We start from the raw sequence: 22,965 nt of genomic DNA on the forward strand, positions 1-22,965 counted from the left end.
GTTGTATGTACGTTTATATACAGTTAAATACTACAGGTCATGTGAACCTGTAACATTCTGTAAAAGTTTTTGATAATTTTATGTATCAAATGACAAAAGAACGTTTGCAATAGCAGTTGCTAAAATGTTTTTGTAGGTTAATTATACTCTACCCTTTCTTAAAATAAAACATATCGAGAAGACACAATATAAAAATGTATCATAATGTGGATGCACCAATGCCTTTCAAATAATATGTAAAGTATAATCCTCATATGACTTGTATCACTTATGTTGAAAGCGATATATATTTCTGATATTTCAATAAAAATTACTTTGACTAAAGCAAGAAATGCATTTTGTGGATTTCTTGGGCTTCCTTTGCGATTCTTAAAAAATCTAAGGGCAAAGGAATAAAGCCCCATTAGTAAATAGAGAAGCCCAATGAATCCATCACATCTGGCCAGAAAACCAGAAAACAGCATTGGATTAGATTTCCCCCACAGGGGGACTTGCGCAAGGCGGCGCATCGGCTTCTGAGTGCTCTGGTGCGGACATCCTGGAGGGATAGAGGAGGCAACAACTCCCCACAACCAGGAACGCTGGGGGAAGGAAGAGATTTAGAATTTTCTTCCGGTCCCGCCAAATATGTCCTGCCTTTGTCACTTACGGCGATGTCATCTCGGCGCTGGAGTGACGTAACTTATATAACGCCCGCTGGCGCTGGGAGCGCAATCCAGCTGGAACTAACAGAGCCCAGACGGGAGTCAGCAGCCCCGGGAGCAGGCCCCCCGATCCACTCCCTGCCCAGCGTTAGTACGGAGACTGCGGGAGGGCAGGGAGTCACCATGTGGTTATGGTGTTAAGCACCATCTTCATCTCCCCGGCGCGAGGCACACAAGGAGACCTTTCTCCGCTCCTGTCCTCTGTAAGGACAGGAAACACTGGTGTTGGTGGTGGGAGGGGGGTATTTAAACCTTTCTCACCTTCCTGCCCCTACAGAGGTAAGGGGTCAATCTCCTTGGATGGTGATGCTATGGAAATTAGAAATCCGTCAGTTGGATGTCAGATGGGGAGCCTGCAGGCCCTCTCATCTGCTCTAGAGGGTATGCCTCTAGTGTCTGTATATTTCCTATGTGTAAGGAAGCAGTGCTCTCTTCCTCTACAACATGTAGGCACATACCTTTCTGTCTGCACACTGGTACATAATTATTATGTAAGCTGATGCAGGAGGAGAAGAACATGTGTGGACAGGTCAGCAGTGCAGATAAGTCCCGGGGAAGGGACTGGGCTAACGTAATATACTATCAGCAAAGCTGCTAATCCAGAGGCTGTGTTCAATATCTGCAGCACAGACCACAGGCATTGAGCAGTAGCCTTGACTGTGATGCTGATGAGTAAAGCAGCAATAACTTATAACATCTGAGCTATTATGGGGGAGATTAATCAAAGCACACTGTCCTAGTCCCAATGCAGTCTTTGTAAAACCTATTCTCCAGGAGAGTGGGTTCTTTATAAACCTGCAAGAAACCAGGGCTGTCTAACAGTGGAGTTATGCAAACCCAGAGACTGCAGGAGAAGGAAAGAGCAGAGCTGAAGGTAACTCCCAAAGCCAGAAATGAGACTGTAGAAGCAGTTGAAAACCAAGTATAAGAGATGCAGCGTATTTTTCGGACCGAAAGTGAGGGAAAATCGGCAACGTGCCTTATAGTCCGAATGCTAATGATCACTTCCATTTATCAGAATTATGGATGCAGTCATCAGAATGCTAGAGGCGCTGCACAGTTACCACCCTTCCTGGTCTTCTTCTGGGCCATGTTCTGCACTGTGTCCTGACGGCGTACGACATCATTCACACATCAGTGTTATGGTCCGTGATTTCCATCAGTGATTGTGAGCTAAAACCAGGACTGGAGCCTCCACAGACATAAGGTATAAGGGAAAGATCTGCACCTGTTCTGTGTTTATACCCAATCCTGATTTTGTCTCAAAATCACTGACTGAACACCGATTGTGTGAATAAGGCATAAGGATGTAGTGCCATAGACACAAACGATGACCTGACGCTGTGTGACCGCGTGAGGCCGGTGGGGGTCCGATCTGAGGCTAAATTTGTGTTCTGCCATCCATGTCTTAATTATATTTGTCAATAAAACAAATTATTTAATTATGCACAGTGAGTAATTATGTTCTGTCTTTGATTTGTTCAATCCATATATATATATATATATATATATATATATATATATATATTTTTTTTTTTGCGTTGCTGTATATATATGGGTTAATTAATATTACATGGGAAAATAGTTTTGGTGCTACACAGGACCCTGCCCCCTTAACAATAACCCCCACAGTGCTCTGCTCCCTCCTTAACAATAACCCCCACCCCCCACACTGCCCGTCCCTTTAACAGTAACCTCCACAGCATCCTGCCTCCTTAAAAGTGATTTCCACAATAACCCGCCCCCTTAACAGTGCCCTCTCCACAGCACCTCGTTCCCTTAAAATGTAACCTCCGTAATGCAAATAGATAAAGGACGAAGTTGCACAATACCTTGGCTAAAATACAATTCATACATAGAACTACAAGTAACCGCACACTGCTTAATGCACAAAGACATATACGTAAACAGTGAATTCATGGGGAAAAAAGGAAACTGCATTGTTGCTATACTTACTGTAAGAAAAAGTAGAAGCTCTTTGCTCATATTGTCACGACAAGGTGGCCCGACATATTTTTGATCAATATACGCTCAAAGAGCTTCTACTTTTTCTTACAGTAAAGCCTCATTCACACGTCAGTGTTTAGGACAGTGATTTCCATCAGTGATTGTGAGCCAAAACCAGGATTGGAGCGTCCACAGACATGAGGTATAAGGAAAAGATCTGCAGCTGTTCTATGTTTAGAGCCTCAACTGGATTTGGCTCAAAATCACTGATGGAAATCACTCGGGTTAAGGTTTTGCAATTAAAGTATAGCTTTATTTTACATAAACCGCATCATACATTTGCCCAGTGGTACATATCAATAACAGAATATTTCTGACAGCGATGGGCCTTCATCAGAAGTCACATTATCTGTCAAGTGGGTAAAGGCATTCCTGGGGCGCTGGGTGCATTAACCTGCTCAGGACCGCCGTACGCAGGATTGCGTCTTTGCGGCGGTCCTGTTTCTCTGGGTGGACGCGCCGGTGCGTCCTCTCGCGAGACGCGAGATTTCGGGCAAAACCTCGCAGGCCGGCAAAATTTAAAAGACAAGTTCGTCATCAACCTGCCAGCCAATGATCGTGGCTGGCAGGTTGACGATGATTATTTTCAAAAAAAACTAATCAGAAGCCAGCTAACACATATTTAGTAAATATGATGTGTTAAATGGCTGCTGTGCTCCTCTGCTCGTTCTTTTGGTCGGTTGGTTCCAGCAGAGGAGCACACATCACTGTGAGTACCCACCAACACCACACACAGCCCCCAGATCACCCTCCATCACCCCAATTAACCCCTTGATCACCCCTTCTTGCCCCTGTCAATCACTAGTGAAAAGGAAAAAAGTGATCAGTGTAAACTGTCACTTTTTTTTTTTTTCACTGGTATTGACTGATGGGTTTTAGGATAGTTTAGGTCCCTTGGTTAGGTAGTTTAGCGATCGGTTAGCGCCCAGCCCACCGCACCGCTGTCACATATTCGCTGATTAGCGTATCGCTAATCAGCATTTGTACTTTTATAGTATCTGTAAGTGATCAAAACTGATCACAGTCAGATCTATAATTGTATTAGTGTCACCTTAGCTCGCCCTCCACCCAAAACGCAGTGTTTGCCCGATCAGGCCTGATTGGTCGCCCACACGTGCGTTCACCCTCGCACGCCCCATCCGCAGTGACAAAAAAAATGTATTTTTTTTTTATCACTGCACAATCACTTTACACGCGCTGCGGCGATAAAAAAAATCAGTTTTGATCTTTTTTTTTTTTTTATCAACCGCAGCGGCCTCGGGTCCTTCGCTAGCCTCCCATTTGTAAGACAGGCTTGCTTTTTTTCATGGGTAGTCTCAGGGAATACCCCTAAATTTAGTTGCATTTTGTCCTTCAAAAAACAAGCCATCATACAGCTATGTGAACAGAAAAAAAATTAAAATAAGTTATGTTTGGGAGGGCGGGGAGTAAAAAATAAAATAAACATTGCCCGGTCATGAAGAGGTTAAGAAGTGTTTGTGTGTTTCACAGGAGTTAAAACAAAATATCCGTCTGACCCTTGCCGATCTGATATTGATTACCTATCCTGAGGATAGGTCATCAATACTAAAAGTCTGGAGAATCCCTTTAAAATGTTTTTCAGGCACCATCACTTGTCTGCTTGACATTACTACATGCCGTTCTCAGTGAGAAAGCAGCATAATAGTGATAATATATTCCTTATAATCCAATTCACAAATATTAGATTGCATGCAACATTAAAATGTACATTGTACTGTGAAGATTTTAGTGTGGAAAGAAACAGTTCAGTTTGAAGATTGTTACCTGGTATTCATTTTGTGTGTCTGAAATCCCAAATAGGGGTCCAACACCAGGCTCGTTGCAAGGTCATCATTTTCACATAGCTCTTTTGCAGTCATTCCTGATGAAGGTACATAGCGACTCTGAGTTTCAAAAGTAGATCCACTGCTACCTACAATTATAGAAATGTGTATAAAGTTACTTCAAGGGAAATTCTGAAATACCATCTGTTGCTATTGTCACCTGATACACCATCACAGTGAATGACAACCCAGCATGCATAGACAAAAGGAGCAGTAACTATATAGAAATGGCAAGGCTAGCACATTGTATAGTTCATTTTTTCATGTTTGGAAGAAAAAGATAATACATAGATTAACCCCTTACAGTTTTCACCTTCTCCGACACAAAAAAAAGCCCCAAACAGATCGGTTCCCTATTGACTTACAATGGATTTAGATATGGATCCGTCTTGGCCATTTTATAGATCATACAACCGGATCCGTTCAAAACGGATGCAGCCGGCTGTATAATCAAGATGGAAGCGTTTTTGCTGATCCATGACGGATCTAGCAAAAACGCAGATATCAAAGTAGCCTATCAGAGCCCAGCACACGCTGCAATGTGCGCAAGCTCTATGTTCTCTGATGGTGACTAATACTAATAGCGTAGCTTAGTATCCGAAAAATGTCTGTCTCAGGATCGTATCGAACTGGGTACCAAAGAACGGAAAAAGTATCAAGACTTCTATACAAAATGCAACCCTACTCCCTAAGCTCCCGCTGTCTCTCAAGTTACTCTTGTGGCACTGGAAGTAATTCTGAAAACACTAGCTTTGAGGTCTTGACTTGAGCTTCTCTACTAGTTCCCTAAAATCTTTTTTAAACCCTTCATGACTGCCATACGGCTATATACATGCTAATTACACATGCCCTGTGCAGCTAGCACGTATATAAACGTTATGGCACCTCTTTAATCCAAGCGCTGGATAGCGCTTGAATTAAAGCTTCTTCCCTTGCACTGCTGCTGTCACGGACAAAGTGGTCCCTTGCCAACGATCGCTCAATTGGTTAGTCTGTGCAGCAGCCCTGCCCGCATCCCTGGCCTCTGCGCCTGCCCCCATACATGTCCCCTGCCCATCTGTGTCCCCTCCCGAGCCCTCATCTGTGCCCAGTTATGCGGTCCCCCTTCTGTATCTGATTGCAGCAACTCTGTTCCTAAGCCGCCACCATCAGCAGCGAGTGTCAGCAGTATGCCGACACTCTGCTGTAACCCCTCAAATGCCGTTGTCAGTGGGTTCCCTCTCTCAACCATCGGGCTGCGGTGCTGCGATGGCTGCAGCCCAATTGTTGCCATGGCAACCATACGCCTTGCCAGATGTAAGACCTAGTTCACACAAACATTTATTTATATTTTTTGCGAAATGCATCTGTATATCTTCCGTATCCGTTCCGTTTTTTCTGAACCATCTATTGAAAATGTAATGCCCAGCCCAATTTTTTCTATGTAATTACTGTATACTGTACATGGCATACGGAAAAACGGAACAGATAAACGGAAAGGAAACGGAAACACAACGGAACTCAAAAACAGAACAACGGATCTGTGAAAAAACGGACCGCAAAAAACTATAAAAAAGCCATACGTTCGTGTGAACTAGGCCTAAAACTGATAGTAATATACTTTGCAATGCAAGAGCATTGCAAAGTATAGTACAGCCATCAGCCCCACTACATCTTCAAGACCCAAGTAGGACTTGATAAAAAAAAAAAAAAAAAGTATGAAAAAAAAATTGCCTTTTCCTATATCCACTCATTTATAAGAGATAAAAAAAATGAAAATAATAAACTATACATATTAGGTATCGCTGCGTCCGTAACGACCGGCTCTTTAAATATATCACATGATCCACCCTGTCCGATAAACACCATAAAAAATAAATTTAAAAAAGGCAATTTTTGGCACCTTACATTACAAAAAGTGCAACACCAAGCAATCGAAAAGGCGTATATACTACAAAATGGTACCAATAAAACAGTCACCTCATCCCGCAAAAAATGAGCCCCTACATAAGAAAATCACTTAAAAAAAATAAATAAAAAAAAAAAAAAATATATATATATATATATATATATATATATATATATATATATATATATATATATAGCTCTTAGAAAGTGGAGGCACTAAAACATAATTTTTTTCGTTTCAAATATGCTATTATTGCGTTAAATAAATTTAAAGAAGTATACATATTAGGAATTGCCACGTCCGTAACAACCAGCTCTATAAAAATTTCACATTGAACACCGCAAAAAAATAAAAACTGCCAAAAAAGCCCTTTTTTGTCACCTTACTTCACAAAAATTGCGACACCAAGCGATCAAAAGGACATATGCCCCTCAAAATATTACCAATCTATCAGTCACCTCATCTCGCAAAAAAAATTGATCCACCTAAGACAATTGGTCAAAAAATAAAAAAAGCTATGGCTCTCAGGCTTCAAAAATGCTATTATTGTGTGAAACTTTAATTAAAAAAGTATACAATATTAGGTATTGCCAAGTCTGTAACGATCTGCTCTATAAAAATGTCACATGACCCTCAGGTGAACGCTGTAAAAATAAATAAAAACTGTTCCAAAACAACAAATTTGGGGGTCAGCATGCCCCATCAAGTGTAATAATGAATAATCAAAAAAAATAATCATATGTACCCAAAAAATCGTACTAATAAAAACATCAACTCTTTCTGCAAAAAATGAGCCCCTGCACAAGACGATCGGCAAAAAAATGAAAATAAATAAGGCAATTTTTTTGTTACATCGCCTCACAAAAAATGTAATATAGAGCAATTATAAATCATATGTACCCCAAAATAGTACCAATAAAACTGGCACCTTATCCCCTAGTTTCAAAAATGGGGTCACTTTTTGGGAGTTCCCACTGTAAGGGTGCATCAGGGGGGCTTCAAATGGGACATGGCATCTAAAAACCAGTCCAGCAAAATCTGCCTTCTAAAAACCATATGGCGCTCCTTTCCTTCTGCACCCTGCTGTGTGTCCTTACATCAGTTTACGATCACATGTGGGGTGTTTCTGTAAACCGCAGAATCAGGGTAATAATAATTGAGTTTTGTTTGGCTGTTAACCCTGGGTGTGCAAAAGAAAAAAATGGATTAAAATGGAAAATCTGTCAAAAATCTGAAATTTAATCTCCATTTTCCTTTAATTCTTGTAGAACACCTAAAGGGTTAACAAAGTTTGTAAATCAATTTTGGAGTAGCTTGAGGGGTGTAGTTTCCACAATGGGATCATTTATGGGAGGTTTCCACACTGTAAGCCCCACAAAGTGACTTAAGACCTGAACTGGTCCTTAAAAAGTAGGTTTTGGGAATTTTCTTCTAAAATTCTAAGCCTTCTTAAAGTCCTTAAAAAAAATAAAAATGACATTTACAAAATTATGCCAACATAAAGTAGACATGGGAAATGTTAAGTAATAAATATTTCATAAGGTATCATTGTCTGTTTTAAAAGTAGAGAAATATAAATTTTGAAAATGGTGAATTTTTCAAAAGGTTTGGTAAATTTGGAACTTTCACAAATAAAGGCAACATATATTGCCTCAAATTTATGACTATCATGAAGTACAATGTGTCACGAGAAAATCTCAGAATGGCTTAGATAAATAAAAGTGTTCCAACGTTATTACCACATAAAACGACATGTCGAAAAAAATGGCCTGGGCAGGAAGGTGCAAACTGGCCCGGGGTAGAAGGGGTTAATGGCCTCTATCACAGAGTCAGGATTTTGTCAGTTTTTGCATCAGTATTATTGCACAGTACTGGAGTGGGTCCAAAACACAGATAACATGTGACTGAAATATTTTAAGGTCTTCTGTGTTTTGGACCCACTCCTGCTTTTGGCTTCCAAATTACGATCAAATCCTGATGCAAAATACTGACTGTGTGCTAGAGGCCATATGGATGCTGGATCCGTTGTATTTTTTATTTTTGGGTTCTTCTGACAGATCATATGAAGGGTAAAATAGACGTGATGTCAACAAGGCCAAAAAGGGACACTAGTGGAGCGGTGAGAGTGGCAACAGCAAGAGGAGTCGACATAGTAGTCCAATCACAGAGCGGTGAGGGTGGCAACATAGTTGGGAGTCAACATAGTGGCCCAGAGTGGGGAGATGGGGGGGAGGGGAGGGGGCGCAAAAGCAGTGGCAGTAACACCACAAGATGGTGGCAGTAGGAGATGGTGGCAGTAGGAGAAGATGGCAGCAGAAGCAGGTGTGTGGCATCAGGTGGGCGGCAGCATCAGAATAGTGGCTAAAGCACAGTCAGTAGTAATGGGCCAGTTTTCACAATGTTCTGGTGTGGCAGCACACTTCAGTGAGAAAATTACTGCCAGAATGATCTACTCTAATGCATAAGCCACCGGTGTGTGGAAATGCTGGTAGATTCACACCTGATTTATCTATCAAGATTTCCTGCTCAAAGGCTGTTTCCTGTTGAGTTCTCTTTGGGGTAACTATGCCCTCCAAAAAAACACAACAGTGGCAGTACACAAGATGGTGGGTGGCAGCAGGTGGCCAGAACGATTTTTTCACAAAGTTGGTGTGGCACCCAGAATGATCTAGTCTGATGCATCAGACACTGGTATGTGGAAATCCTGGCTGATCCATGCCTGATTCATCTTCACAAAAGTCAGTCTCTCAACATTCTGGTTGGAAAGGCAAGTTCTCTTTGGGGAAAATATGCCCCTGCCGCACTAAACACCCCCTCTGATGCCACCCTACTGGCTGGGCAGGAAAGCTTTTCAGGGGCAAACTGTCAGTTGCGGCCACAAGTGCACACAGTTTCTTGGTCATTTTCAAGACTTTTTGCAGTTGGGCGGAAGACTTCAGGAACCAGTCTACAAACAGATTAAAAGACGTGCTCCATGCAGGACACATGGGTCAGCACTCCTTGAAGCAGCACCAACACAATGTTCTTCCTGTTATCTGTGACCATGGTTACGCTCTTCGGTTGATGAGGAGACAGCTAGGATTCGATTTCTTAGTTGATGGCGCCGAACAGTTCCTTCCCAGTGTGACTCGATTCGCCCAGGCTGGCCAGGTGCAGGTGATAAAAAATTCCTACACCAGTGAAAATTGCATTTTACCCCCACCACTATGTGATAACTAGCTGTGCACAGCTTCATAGAAGCAAAAGAGACAGGCAGGTCGGCTTCTGATTAGCAGACTATCTACCCCGGGCTGGGTAGAGATCTCAAACTGCTGCTATTCTGCTGGCTCAAAGCGAAGCTTGCATCCTGCTGGCTCAGAGGAACACTGCCACCCTGCTGCTGTCTCACAGGCAAGCTACCACCCTCACCCCTGATGAAGATAAAGCCCCCCTTTCACCTGGTTCCCACGTGGGATCGGCTACATCATCATCCACTACTGTCTGCTCATCACTTATGTCACCCTCATCAGTCTCATGCCCATGTCCCTGACCGCTTGCAACACCTGCTCCCATGCGACGCCGCTACTTGCACGCCTACAGGAGGAAGCAGCGGACGTCTCCACCAAATTATTGCTGGGCAGTAGCTGCTGACAGCTCTGCTTTTCAGCGAGGAAGATATTACCGAGGACAGAGTGAGCGGATACATCACTTGACTGGCAAAAAGAGCAGCAAAAGGAAAAAGAGGCAGGTTCAGGAAAGGTGAGGGCACAAGTATAGTGTCAAAGGTACCAACAGACTCCTGGCTGTGGGTGTCTGATATCAGTTGAAATGATGTTTAAGACAGAGTCAACCATTACAGAACAGCAAGATTGGTTGTCATAACATGACCGTTGGATGACACTGGCAGCTCTGGTCTGTTGCTGCTACTACCAACCCTTCTTCTGTTACTACTTCTGCTGGATCCTGCAACATTTTTTCCACTGCTGCTCCTTTGGATGGCCCTGACACCTCTTTGTTGGACATATTTTATATATACAGTTACTGTTATCGTACAATAAGTTATTCACTTTAAAAAAAAGTTCCCCTAATGAACCTGAACATGCAATCTTTAGATTGCTTCTCTCAAAAGTCACTGCAATTAGCACTGGAGTCTATGAGAATTTCACTATGTCCCTATGGAGCCCTACCACAGGCGGCAGCCTTGGATCATTCAGGAGAACTGAGGCTGCCACACACAGTATCCAGCTCCCCTGATCCCTGGGAGAGGCGTTGCAGACTCAAGAGAGCACGCTGCCAGTTTTTTTAGCTCCCAAATGCCGAGGTCATATCTGACCATCATATTTTGTCATCATATTTTTGCCCCATAAGTGGGGGGAAGGTCACTGCGTCTTATGGGTCGAATACTCATTAGTACCGGAGAACCAGAAAGAAGTGAAGGCTCAGTACTCACTGCTTCCTGGTCCTCTGCCGTCAGCTGTGCTGTGGCTGCGCCAGGGTGATCTGTGACCTCACGTTGTGCACATTGGGTCACAGTACAACCAACGGCAGGAAGAGCATGAGGAATGCTGGAGGAAAGGAGTGGTGCTGCCTGGAGCAGGAAAGGTAAGTGTTGTTTAATTTTAATTGCAGTTATGCTCGGGGCTGATCTGAGGCTGATCAGAGGCAGAGGGCTGATCTGAGGTCTCATTGGGGATCAGTCACATTGGGGTGTGAGCTGAAGTCTCATTGTGGGTCTGATCTTAGGTCTTATTGGGGTATTTTTAACATTGAGGATCTATTGAGGGTCTTATTAACATTGGGGGTCTGATTGGGGCTGTGAGCTGAGGTCGGATTAACATTGGGGGTCCGATCGGTGTCCTCCTCTAAAACCTAGGAGCGTCTTATAGGGTGAAAAATAGTATTATATCAAAGAATCAATTTAAGAATTCAAGATTTATTTTTTTTTGCAACGCCCGTGCAGTATAGAAGGACCACCAGGGAGGGAAAACCAGGGTGCTGTCATGGGCTCTATAAAATCAAATTACGGGTAAGTAATACAATTTTTTCCTATCGCCCATGACAGCACCACCGGAGACTTACTAGAGTAATCCCTAAGGGTGGGAAGTAGAGAGAGGAACCCCTTTACCAAAGTAAGAATCATCAGAAAAGCTCAAGTCCAGCCTGTAGTGCTTAAAAAAGGTGGAATGTGAAGACCAGGTGGCTGCCCTACAAATTTTCTCGATTGGGACCGAGGACCTCTCTGCCCAGGAAGCAGCTACAGCCCTGGTCGAGTGGGCCCTCAGACCAACAGGAGGAGACAACCCTGAGGAAAGGTAGGATAAGGAAATGGCAGAAACGACCCACCGTGAGATAGAATTTTTTGAGGCAACAGAACCCTTGTTCCTCCCCTGGAACTGCAGGAAGAGTTTAGAAGACTTCCGCTAAGAAGTAGAGGATACATAGGCCAAAAGGGCTCTCTTGACATCTAGACAATGGAGAGATTTTTCTTCCTCCAAGGAAGGATTTTGGAAAAGGGTAGGAAGAATAATCTCCTGAGAGCGGTGAAATTTGGTGGCGACTTTTGGAAGAAAAGCCGGGTCAGGACGGATAATGACACTGTCCTCTAAGATTAAAGTGTACGGAGGGTTGATGGAAATGGCTTGGATCTCCCCAATCCTGCGGGCGGAAGTTAAAGCTTTTAAAAATGGCCAGCTTCAAGGTTAGATGCTTAATTGAGATAGAATTAATGGGTTCAAAGGGGGGCCCAGATAAAGCTTTCAACACCACTTCTAGACTCCGGGGGGGGGGGGGGGGGGGGGGCGCAACTAGAGAAGACCTCTCCATGGCCCTAAAAAACCTGGAAACCCAAAGGGCTCCCAGCTATGTTCTGGTTAAACAGAGCAGAGACCTGAACTTTCAGGGTACTGATTGATAGACCTATTTCTAGACCCTTCGGAAGGAACTCTAGGATAGAATGCAGAGGAGCAACTGAAGGAGTGTCCCTCAACTGGATCTGGGCAAATTCTAGAAATTTGTGCCAAATGCTGCTATAAATCCCTACTGTAATTTATTTTTTGCTTTTTAGCAGGGTAGAGATTAGACCATTTGAGAACCCTTCCTTTTAAAAACCACCTCGCAAAATCCAGGCCGTTAAGTGTAGACTGTCCACGGCTGGCTGTATCACTGGTCCCTGGCTCAGAAGGCCCCGGACCACCGGAAGCACCCAGGGATCGGAAACTGACATGGTCCGGAGCCCCGTGAACCAGGACCTCCTGGGCCAGAAGGGGGCAATTAGAATTGCTGTGGCCCGCTCTTCCACGATTTTCCGTAAAACCCGGGGAATCAGAGGAAGAGGCGGAAAGGCATAAGCCAGGCGGAATTTCCATTCCTGAGTCAGGGCATCTATCCCACAGGGGGATCCTGCTTTGCTCAGGGAATAGAATCTTGGCACCTTCTTGTTTGAATGGGTAGCAAATAAGTCGATCTCTGGGATGCCCCAAATATCCACAATTTTCAGAAAAATGACAGGGTCTAGAGACCATTCCCCGAGACAGGGTATGGCGGCTCAGGAAATCAGTCTGTTTTCCACACCTCTGATGTGTACCGCTGATATCGAGGCGCACACTCTCTCTGCCAGACTCAGAATGACATAAGAGTCTTCCATGAGGGCTCTGCATCTTGTTCCTCCCTGTCTGTTCAAATAGGAGACTACAGTTCTGTTGTCTGAAAGAATCCTTAGGTCCTTTCCTTCCATCTCTGGGAGGGAGGCCCTCATTGCAAGGCCGACCTCCATCAACTCTTTTAGATTGGATGACTTTGCTGTCTGTAAGGAGTTCCAACGACCCTGGACGGAAGTTCCCTGAATGTGGGCACCCCACCCCCAAGGACTTGCATCCGTGGTCAGGCAAACTAACCTGTCAGTCTTCCACGGGGCACCCCGGATAAGATTCTCCGTATCCAGCCACCACGATAGCTTCTGGAGAGTTTGGACTGAGATCTTCAATTTTGAGTCTAAGGACCTGCTTCTCTTGCAACTGGACAGGATTTCCCACTGTAAGGCTCTGGAGTGTAGCTGTGCCCACCTTACTGCCGGGATGCAAGATGTGAGGGAGCCGAGGACTGACATTGCTGCTCTTATTGAGGTAACTGGTCTTCTGGTCAGGTTTCTGATTTTGTTTTGACCGATATCCACCTTAGGTAAAAAACTTCTTTGGAGAGATGAGTCCAGTATTAAGCCCAGGAAGGTCTCCCTTTTTGATGGATGAGGTCTTGACTTCTCTTCGTTTACTATCCACCCTAATCTGTTTAACCACTACAGGACTGCCATACGCAGGATCACGTCCTGGCAGCGGCCCTGTAATTCCTCCTGGACGTGCCGGCAAGACGCGAGATTTCCTGTGAACGCGCACACACAGGCGCACGCGTTCACAGGATCGGCAGGTAAACGAGTGCATCTACAGCCTGCCAGCAGTGATCGTTAGTTTTAACCCCTAAAAAGGTATATTAGACGCAGTTTTGATAACAGCATCTAATATACCTGCTACCTGGCCCTCTGGTGGTCCCTTTTGCTTGGCTCGACCACCAGAGGACACAGGTAGCTGTGTAAAGTACCACAAAACACCACTACACTACACACCCATCCCCCCCCCCCCCACTGTCACTTATTAACCCTTGATCATCCCATATAGACTCCCTGATCACCCCCCTGTCATTGATCACCCCCCTGTATGGCTCCATTCAGACGTCCGTATGTGTTTTGCGGATCCGATCCATGTATCCGTAAAAATCATACGGACGTCTGAACGGAGCCTGACAGGGGGGTGATCAATGACAGGGGGTGATCAGGGAGTCTATATGGGGTGATCAGGGGTTCATAAGGGGTTAATAAGTGACGGGGGGGTGTAGTGTAGTGTTTTGTGGTACTTTACACAGCTACCTGTGTCCTCTGGTGGTCGATCCAAACAAAAGGGACCACCAGAGGACCAGGTAGCAGGTATATTAGACGCTGTTATCAAAACAGCGTCTAATATACCTGTTAGGGGTTAAAAAAAATCACATCTCCAGCCTGCCAGCGAACGATCGCCGCTGGCAGGCTGGAGATCCTGTCTCTTACCTTCCGTTCCTGTGAACGCGCGCGCCTGTGTGCGTGCGTTCACAGGAAGTCACGGCTCTCATGAGATGACGCATATATGCGTCACTCTGCGCAGAGCTGCCGCCTCCGGACCGCAGATCTGCGTTAGGCAGTCCGGAGGCGGTTAATAGAACAGGTTCTGTAGACATCTATGTGGAATCAGCTGACGAGGGTGTAAAAGGACTGCGCTTCTTCTTGACGCTAATATCGACCTGTAAGGCTAAGTTGATACTTCACAGGGCCAAAACTGACCAAATAACTGAAGTGTGCAGTGATTCTAAGAGCGACCCCTGTCATCTGCATGTCATACTGACTCACAGTATTATTTCACCACAGCAGATTCCCTATGCGTGTTACAGTAAGGCACAGTGTACTACACCCCTATAAAGGCTCTCTGCAGCCTGCAAATAGGCATTTTTTAACATAATACATATATATGGCCTATATCGCTTCAATGTACTTGAATAAATGACCTACAAGCTACTACAAGTCATTGTCCGGGATCAAACTTGTTTATATTGAAAAAAAAAAAAAAAAGCTTACTCAAGGTTACTAGCCGTGTCTATGTTCCCCAGATGTTTTTAGGTAGCTTTTATACTGCAGCATAGCTCCTACAGTCCCCAACAGATTTTTTACATATCTGTTTATCTGTGCAATCGCTTCCTGCCGCTCTGCACTGTGGGTCCTAGCGTAGCGCGGCATCTCCCAGTTTCTACATTCTAACCCGCCCCTGCACCCGCCGCCCTCATACATATTCATGCCTCATGCACATTACATGGGAAGAGTTTTCTATGCTAACTAGCATAGTGATCTGCTTCCATTCATTATAAATCTCCATGCCCGGTGAAGTCACTGCACCGGAGAGGCGGCGCTTAGCGCAATGTCAGTGTTGAATTGTGTAAGGCAGCCTAGTACTATTAGACCAATGTCCCCAATCCCGGAAAACCCCTTTAATATGCATTGAACCACAAACACCATTTGCTAATTTCCAATTCTAGTGACATTTTAAGATAACACAGGTTCCATATCACTTACAGCATAGATGTAGCAAACATACGCTGCTTTTCTTCTATACCACCTGCTTCTGGCTAGAAATGCACATTTGCAATGCTGTCAAAATAAGAACTTCTTCCTCATAGACGTTAACAGCATTTTGCAAAATACTGCTGTGCTTGCCTTCACCCAACAAGTATGGCAGTAGATACCTTGGTTAAAGCCATTTCTGCATAGCCAGTATGTATGTATATACATCGGCCCGATTTCACATTTGTTAACAGTTTGTCCCCAAAATGCCTGGGTGTAAAAGCCCCAAAAGGTGACCCTTTTGATTGTCAGTTGAGCAGCATCTTGAGACTACAGGAACATGTTCAGACATTTCGCTATATTGTCTCCTCCAAAGATACAATGTTTGCATTGTCAGACAAGCCTTGTCCTGTTCTGCTGATGGCTTACACAGGTAGATATGCCATTTCCCTCTATGTCCTCCTGCAATTCTACTGATATTCTCTATTTAGCATTGTTTTCTTAAATAATTTATAAACCCTTACACGTCTTTCTAAATTAAATTCACTTTCTTTATTACAGATAGCTATGGATGTTCATTTATTACACTATGGAGCATAGCAGTGAATTAGGTCCCTGCAGTATTGGGCTGTTTGATGGTTCTGAGTGCTATAAACAATCTGGATTTTATTCTGGCAAAAGTAGCTTAAAACTGATCAACGATTTTTCTTTGAAAGAGCAAGTATTAATAAAAAGGTGCTCTGGACTGTATAGTTTCTGTGCAGAATCAAACATATGCGCGTTCCATGAAGCATTCATTTTGACCAAATTTAACTTTCTTCAGAAAAAATGCTGCAATCCATTTGAAAAGCAGAATCACAATAATGCCAAAGGCTTGTGCGCAATTGATCTTTCTACATCTATCCACCTGAAAACTATTACAAAACAAGAGTTTAAGAGAGACCAAAAACTTTGCCCATGTTGTAAGCAGGATGTTTAAGGGGTTTTGCCATCTCAGACAATGGGGGCATATCGCTAAGATAGGCCTCCATTGTCTGATAGGTGCGGTCCCACCTCTAGGATCAGCACCTACAATGAGAACGGAGTGGGGAAATGAACAGAGGGTGCGCTGCGCATGCACAGCCGCCCTCCAATCATTTCTATAGGGCCACAGAAAACAGCCGAGCGCTGGCTCGGCTATTTCCGCCTGCCCCATAGAAATGAATAAGAGCAGGGGCAGCGCGCATGCACAGTGTGCTCCCATTCACTTCTATGGGAGCAGCACTTAGTGGTGGATGGACCCCAGGAAAACCGGGGTCCTCCAGCCACAGCTCTCCCCGCTCCGTTCTCGTTGTAGGTGCGGGTCCCAGAGATGGGACTCACACCTATCAGAAAATGGAGGCATATCCTAGCGATATGGCCCTATTGTATGTGATGGGAATACCCCTTTAATAAAGTTACAGGAATTGGAGGTTTCTCAGTCTGATTCAGGTAGTAATAAACCTATCAGTGTTGTTGAAAACCTTAAAGGGAACCTGTCACCGTGATTTGGGGTATAGAGCTGAGGACATGGGTTACTAGATGGCCGCTAGCACATCCGCAGTATCCAGTCCCCATAGCTCTGTATGCTTTTATTGTGTGTAAAAAAAAATTAAAAAAATACAATTTGATACATATGCAAATTAACATGAGAAGCGTCAAAGCTTGAAAATATGACTCTTCTCTGGTCACAAAAGATATGACTTATGTTATTTTGCATAAAAGGGGGGAAGTACAAAAATATATAATACTTACTGAATTTGTCTGCAAATGAAATTAAAAGTGTAATTTATATGTTTAGGGCAACACAATGAACATTTAGAAATGCTCAGTAAGGGTAGCATAGTAGAGGTGACAGGTTCCTTTTAACGCAAGTTTTGGACCACTTGGACCATTCAAGATTAAGAAAGCCAGTAGGCGAAATTCATTGTGCTAAGCGCAAATTCAATGAAGCACAAGGCAGCATTGCTACTGAAATTGCAGCTGTTAGTGATTGTACTCCTGCTGACCTTAACCAATGTCAAAAATGTACTGACTATGACGTGCTAAAGGAACTGAAGCAAAAGCTGAATGCTTCCAGCAAATGGTGAAAAAAAAGCAATTTCTGAGCGCAGTCCAAAGTAGTTAGAGTATTGAGAAAACTTCCAAAGAATTGAATGTCTCAACTAGAATGGTGAAGAAAGCTGAAGCATGAATATGGCATCCTTGCTGTTCCTAAACCCAAGCAAGGAAAAATGCTGTCTGAGCACATAAAGCATAATCTACTGGATTTTTATGAAAATGATGACTATTCTAGAGTATGTCCAGGAAGAAAGGATTGTGTGTCTGAGGATAAAAGCTGAAAAGCTATTGAAGCAGAAAAGGTTGATCTTGTGCAACTTGAAGGAATTGTACACCATATATCGGGACAACCATGCACATGAAATTGGGTTCTAAAAAATTCTGCAAGTTTCAGCCAAAATGGTGTGTTACTGTTGGCTCTTCAGGAACTCATTCAGTCTGTGTCTGCACAATCCATCAAAATGTTAAACATGCTTTTGGCCACTACACTTCCAGATGACTACAAAATGCTTTTAAGTAAGGGTACTTTCACACTGGCGTTCCGTTTGTGAGATCCGTTCAGGGCTCTCACAAGCAGTCCAAAATGGATCAGTTTTGTCCTAATGCATTCTGAATGGAAAAGGATCCGCTCAGAATGCATGAGTTTGCCTCCGCTCCGTCTCCATTCCGCTTTGGAGGCGGACACCAAACCGCTGCTAGCAGAGTTTTGGTGTCCGTCTGAAGAAACTGAGCCAAACAGATCCGTTCTGACACACAATGCAAGTCAATGGGGACAGATCCATTTTCTATTACACAATCTAGCACAATAGAAAATGGATCCGACCTCTATTGACTTTCAATGGTGTTCAAGACGGATCCGTCTTGGCTATGTTACAGATAATGCAAACGGATCAGTTTTGAACTGATGCAGACATTTGTATTATCTGAACAGATCCGTCTGTGCAGATCCATGACGAATCCGCACCAAAAGCGAGTGTGAAAGTAGCCTAAAACTGTATGTGATGTTGAATCAAAATATTTCAAGTTGCAACGATGTGAAAAATACCCCGGAAGTACTGCTTTTGAAGAATATCTTGCTGACTATTTTAAGAAAAGTGACCCTGATGATACTGTTGAATTTACACAGATCAGGATACCTTAGAAACCCAGCCATTACCTTAGAGGATTTCACCTCAGAACTAATTAACAAAATTTTAACTTGACCAGACAGCATTTTATTTCTAAGCACCAAAGTTATTATCTAAATGAGATGATACAAAATCTGAGGGAGGGACGTGTCCTGATGGACTTTGCCTAAAACTACTCCTTTGTTGTCCAGGATGCAGTGCAAGTGCCAGGCAATACTTCATCCTTTCGTTGTTTACTGTTGCAACCCTGACTTCCGATGCTTCAGCATTTGCATAATCAGTGACTGCTTGCGTCATGACACAAAAGCTGTCCATACATTTTTTAGAAAGCAGATTGCACATCTGAAGGACGCACTAGCCGTTTTAAAGCATATTCACTATTTTAGTGCTGAATCTGCTGCTCAGTACAAAAACTTCAAACATTTTATTAATCTATGCATCACATTTTGCATCACAGCTGAGTGGAACTTTTCTGGCACAAGCCATGGAAAATCACCTTGTGATGGAATTGGAGGAACTGCAAAACGTTTGGCTGCAGTCGGATCAATAACATCCCACACTTAGGAAATTACTAGACACCATACTAAAACCCCAGGAAAATCTTATAAAATAAAACTGATGGGTTTCTCATCAAGTGTTTATCAAAATAATCATAACAGATTTAATTAAACATCTTAGAGAAGTAGTTAGAGAAGAATGATCAAAACTGATAATAGCTGAACACCGATTCCTTTGGTGCAGAATATATTGTGAGACATATGCTTTGATCCAAGATTCACTGGAGGCCCTTTGTTCCATTACCAGAAGAACTTTACACGTCCAAATTTCAACACAATCTGGCATCCATGATGGAGCTCTACCCTGGCATCCGTCCCCTGGAGGAGCTCACGGATCTGCCGCAAGAGGTCCAAAGAGCAAATATTTATAGGGCTTTGCTGGTGCGCCATACCTCCTGTATGCCATCCAGACTAAATGTTCCAGCACATCATCTTACTCCCAACCAGGAGCTTTATAGGGCTTTGTTGGTAAGCCATATGACCTGTAGACCATCCAACCAATATTGTCCAGCCCATCTTCTCACTTCCCACCAAGAGCATTATAGAGCTTTGTTGGAGTGCTATGCTTAATATAGACCCTTAAACTACAAATAAACAAGTATTAAGCAAATATATTGCTGCATTTGTGGGAGGGGAGGCTGATTACAAGGCTAATTATAAGCACCTGTGGGCCCAGGCTGACGCTGATGACGTTTTCTCTGACTTATTTTCTAGGTTGTTGGGTATTCATTGTTTTCTTTATAAGCAGTCATCTCAAGCCTGCCTTGGCGGACATCATCTTCTCTCCCAGGCATCCTTACTTCATCTACAAACTTGGGCCGAGGGTGTTGGTGTCCAGCCTAAGTCCGCACCTTCATCGTGAAAGGTCTTTTCCGTTCAAAATCGTGTGTCATAACGGTATGTATATATTTACTCTAAACTAAGGTCTGCTCTTTTTGGCCCCTTTAGGCTGCCCTACCACGGCAGTTATGGCATAACTCCACTGCTTGTTGTAGATAGGTTAGGTTCACCTTTCTGATAGCTGATCCGACCACAAGTATTAAGCAAATATATTGCTGCATTTGTGGGAGGGGAGGCTGATTACAAGGCTAATTATATGCACCTGTGGGCCCAGGCCGACGCTGATTCAGCTGATTTCACCCACCCACACCATCTTACAGTCACTTCACATTAGGGTGGTCCCCTTTAGGCTGCCCTACCACGGCAGTTATGGCATAACTCCACTGCTTGTTGTAGATAGGTTAGGTTCACCTTTCTGATAGCCACAGAACTAGTTCACCCTGCCACAAAGTTAGACCGCCACCAAGACATGGCTTCACCTCAGGCACAGCTGGTCACATAGACATTCAGAGCCATGAGCAGTCATCCAGACCCTGCTGCATGAGCGGTCTGGAAGAGGTAGCAGAAGCAGTCAGCCGTGCAGACACAACTGCACTATAAAAGCCCAGCAGCACAAACAGACAGCTATAATGCGAGTCTGCAGGAGCAGTCATAACAGCAAGCATAAACACAAAAGCAATCAGTCAGATAGGCACATGAGGCCATCCAGGCATATACTAAAAGGCAGTCAGACCAGGAAGGCAGCCAGCCAGGCACAGACTCAAAAGGCGTTCAGCCGACCAGGCATTGATGCTACAGGCGTTCAGCCGACCAGGCATAGACACTACAGGCGCTCAAAGCAAGTTTAAAAGCAAGACATTCAACCAAGCAGCAATAGATGCAAAGGCATTCAGCCGACCAGGCATAGACACTACAGGCGCTCAAAGCAAGTTTAAAAGCAAGACATTCAACCAAGCAGCAATAGATGCAAAGGCATTCAGCCATACAGGCATCAGTATTCAGCCAAACCAACATAACATCAAGGCATTTAGCCAAGAAGGCCCGAAGCCCAAAGCCAAGAGGCAGACAGCCAGGCCCTGAAGCCAAGAGGCAGACAGCCAGGCCCTGAAGCCAAGAGGCAGACAGCCAGGCCCTGAAGCCAAGAGGCAGACAGCCAGGCCCTGAAGCCAAGAGGCAGACAGCCAGGCCCTGAAGCCAAGAGGCAGACAGCCAGGCCCTGAAGCCAAGAGGCAGACAGCCAGGCCCTGAAGCCAAGAGGCAGACAGCCAGGCCCTGAAGCCAAGAGGCAGACAGCCAGGCCCTGAAGCCAAGAGGCAGACAGCCAGGCCCTGAAGCCAAGAGGCAGACAGCCAGATTCATGCCAATCACATAACACAAATATTTGCTGTAAAACTGTTCCTTGATTCACAGCCTCAGAGGCTGCATGCACCAGGCTCCTCTTTCCGGAGAACAGGAAACCAAACCTTGAAGACATGTTCTTCTCATGAATCCGAGCCACAGGCGATGGAACACTGCTTCCCCTTCATCTCCGAAGCGCGTGGCATCACTCCCCTGGAGGAGCACATGCACCTGCCACAAGAGCCAGGTGGAAGCCACGGACAACCACTGGCTCCTAGGGTCCTGCCAGCACAACCTATGGGCGATAGATCCCAGCAGGTATTTACCACATAGCCATCCAGAACATTTCTGGGACTTCCAAGCTAGCAGTAGTGACCTGTAAAACAAACTCCAGGGACAGGAAACTACTGAGGTGGGAGAGAGGCTCCACCTTTTTATTATGCAGGTTTCCTGTCCCCGGGGGCGGATCCTCTCTCTCTGTGGTGCTGTCGCGGGGGGAAGGGAAAACATGCTCTTTTAAATGAGGAGATTAATAAAAAAAAAATGTTTTTTTTTTTAAAAAGATAAAAAATTACACGTGAGATATTTCCACCCCAATAGTAGCAAAAATTGCCAAAAATATTAAATATCATTTCTTTGTCTAATCATATCTTGTCTTCAAGTTGGTTGGACAGCTTGTGTATGTGATCTTAAGATATATCCCATGGGCCATAACTCCTGGCAAAATTACAGCCTGATCGGAAATGTATGTCAGGAGCAGTGGGCAGTTAAAGTAGGCCCTCCTAGCTTAACTACCTAAAGGGGTTATTAGAGTAGATTATTTATAGATTTTATATTTTGACACAAGTTAGTGGAATATGAGACTTTGTAAGAAAAAAGAAAAAATAATAATTTCCGCTAACTTGGGCCAAAAAAATGTCTGAATTGAGCCTTACAGGGGGGTGATCAATGACAGGGGGGTGATCAGGGAGTCTATATGGGGTGATCACCCCCCTGTCATTGATCACCCCCCTGTAAGGCTCCATTCAGACATCCGTATGTGTTTTGCGGATGCGATCCATGTATCCGTAAAAATCATACGGACGTCTGAATGGAACCTTACAGGGAGGTGATCAGGGAGTCTATATAGGGTGATCAGGGGTTCATAAGGGGTTAATAAGTGACGGGGTGGGTGTAGTGTAGTGTAGTGGTGTTTGGTGGTATTTTACTGAGCTACCTGTGTCCTCTGATGGTCGATCCAAGCAAAAGGGACCACCAGAGGACCAGGTAGCAGGTATATTAGACGCTGTTATCAAAACAGTGTCTAATATACCTGTTAGGGGTTAAAAAAAATATATATATCGCATCTCCAGCCTGCCAGCGAACGATCGCCGCTGGCATGCTGGAGATCCACTCGCTTACCTTCCGTTCCTGTGAACGTGCACGCATTGCCCCTGCTCCTAGAGGCTCCATTCTCCCACCTCTGGCCA

At 44.2% G+C, this 22,965-nt stretch overlaps 1 protein-coding gene across 3 annotated transcripts in view; it reads right to left on the bottom strand.

Annotated features, from left to right (window-relative positions):
• The window catches only part of KMT5B (lysine methyltransferase 5B), a 244,629-nt gene that overhangs the window by 132,334 nt on the left and 89,330 nt on the right, over nt 1–22,965 (bottom strand). For all 3 annotated transcript variants that reach the window (XM_044269478.1, XM_044269476.1, XM_044269477.1), the window contains one exon: nt 4,497–4,644. In XM_044269478.1, the coding sequence (XP_044125413.1) occupies nt 4,497–4,644 (148 nt within the window). The remainder of the gene's footprint in view (nt 1–4,496; nt 4,645–22,965) is intronic.

Source organism: Bufo gargarizans, chromosome 10, assembly GCF_014858855.1.
Source record: "Bufo gargarizans isolate SCDJY-AF-19 chromosome 10, ASM1485885v1, whole genome shotgun sequence".
NCBI classification, from domain to species: Eukaryota; Metazoa; Chordata; class Amphibia; order Anura; family Bufonidae; genus Bufo; species Bufo gargarizans.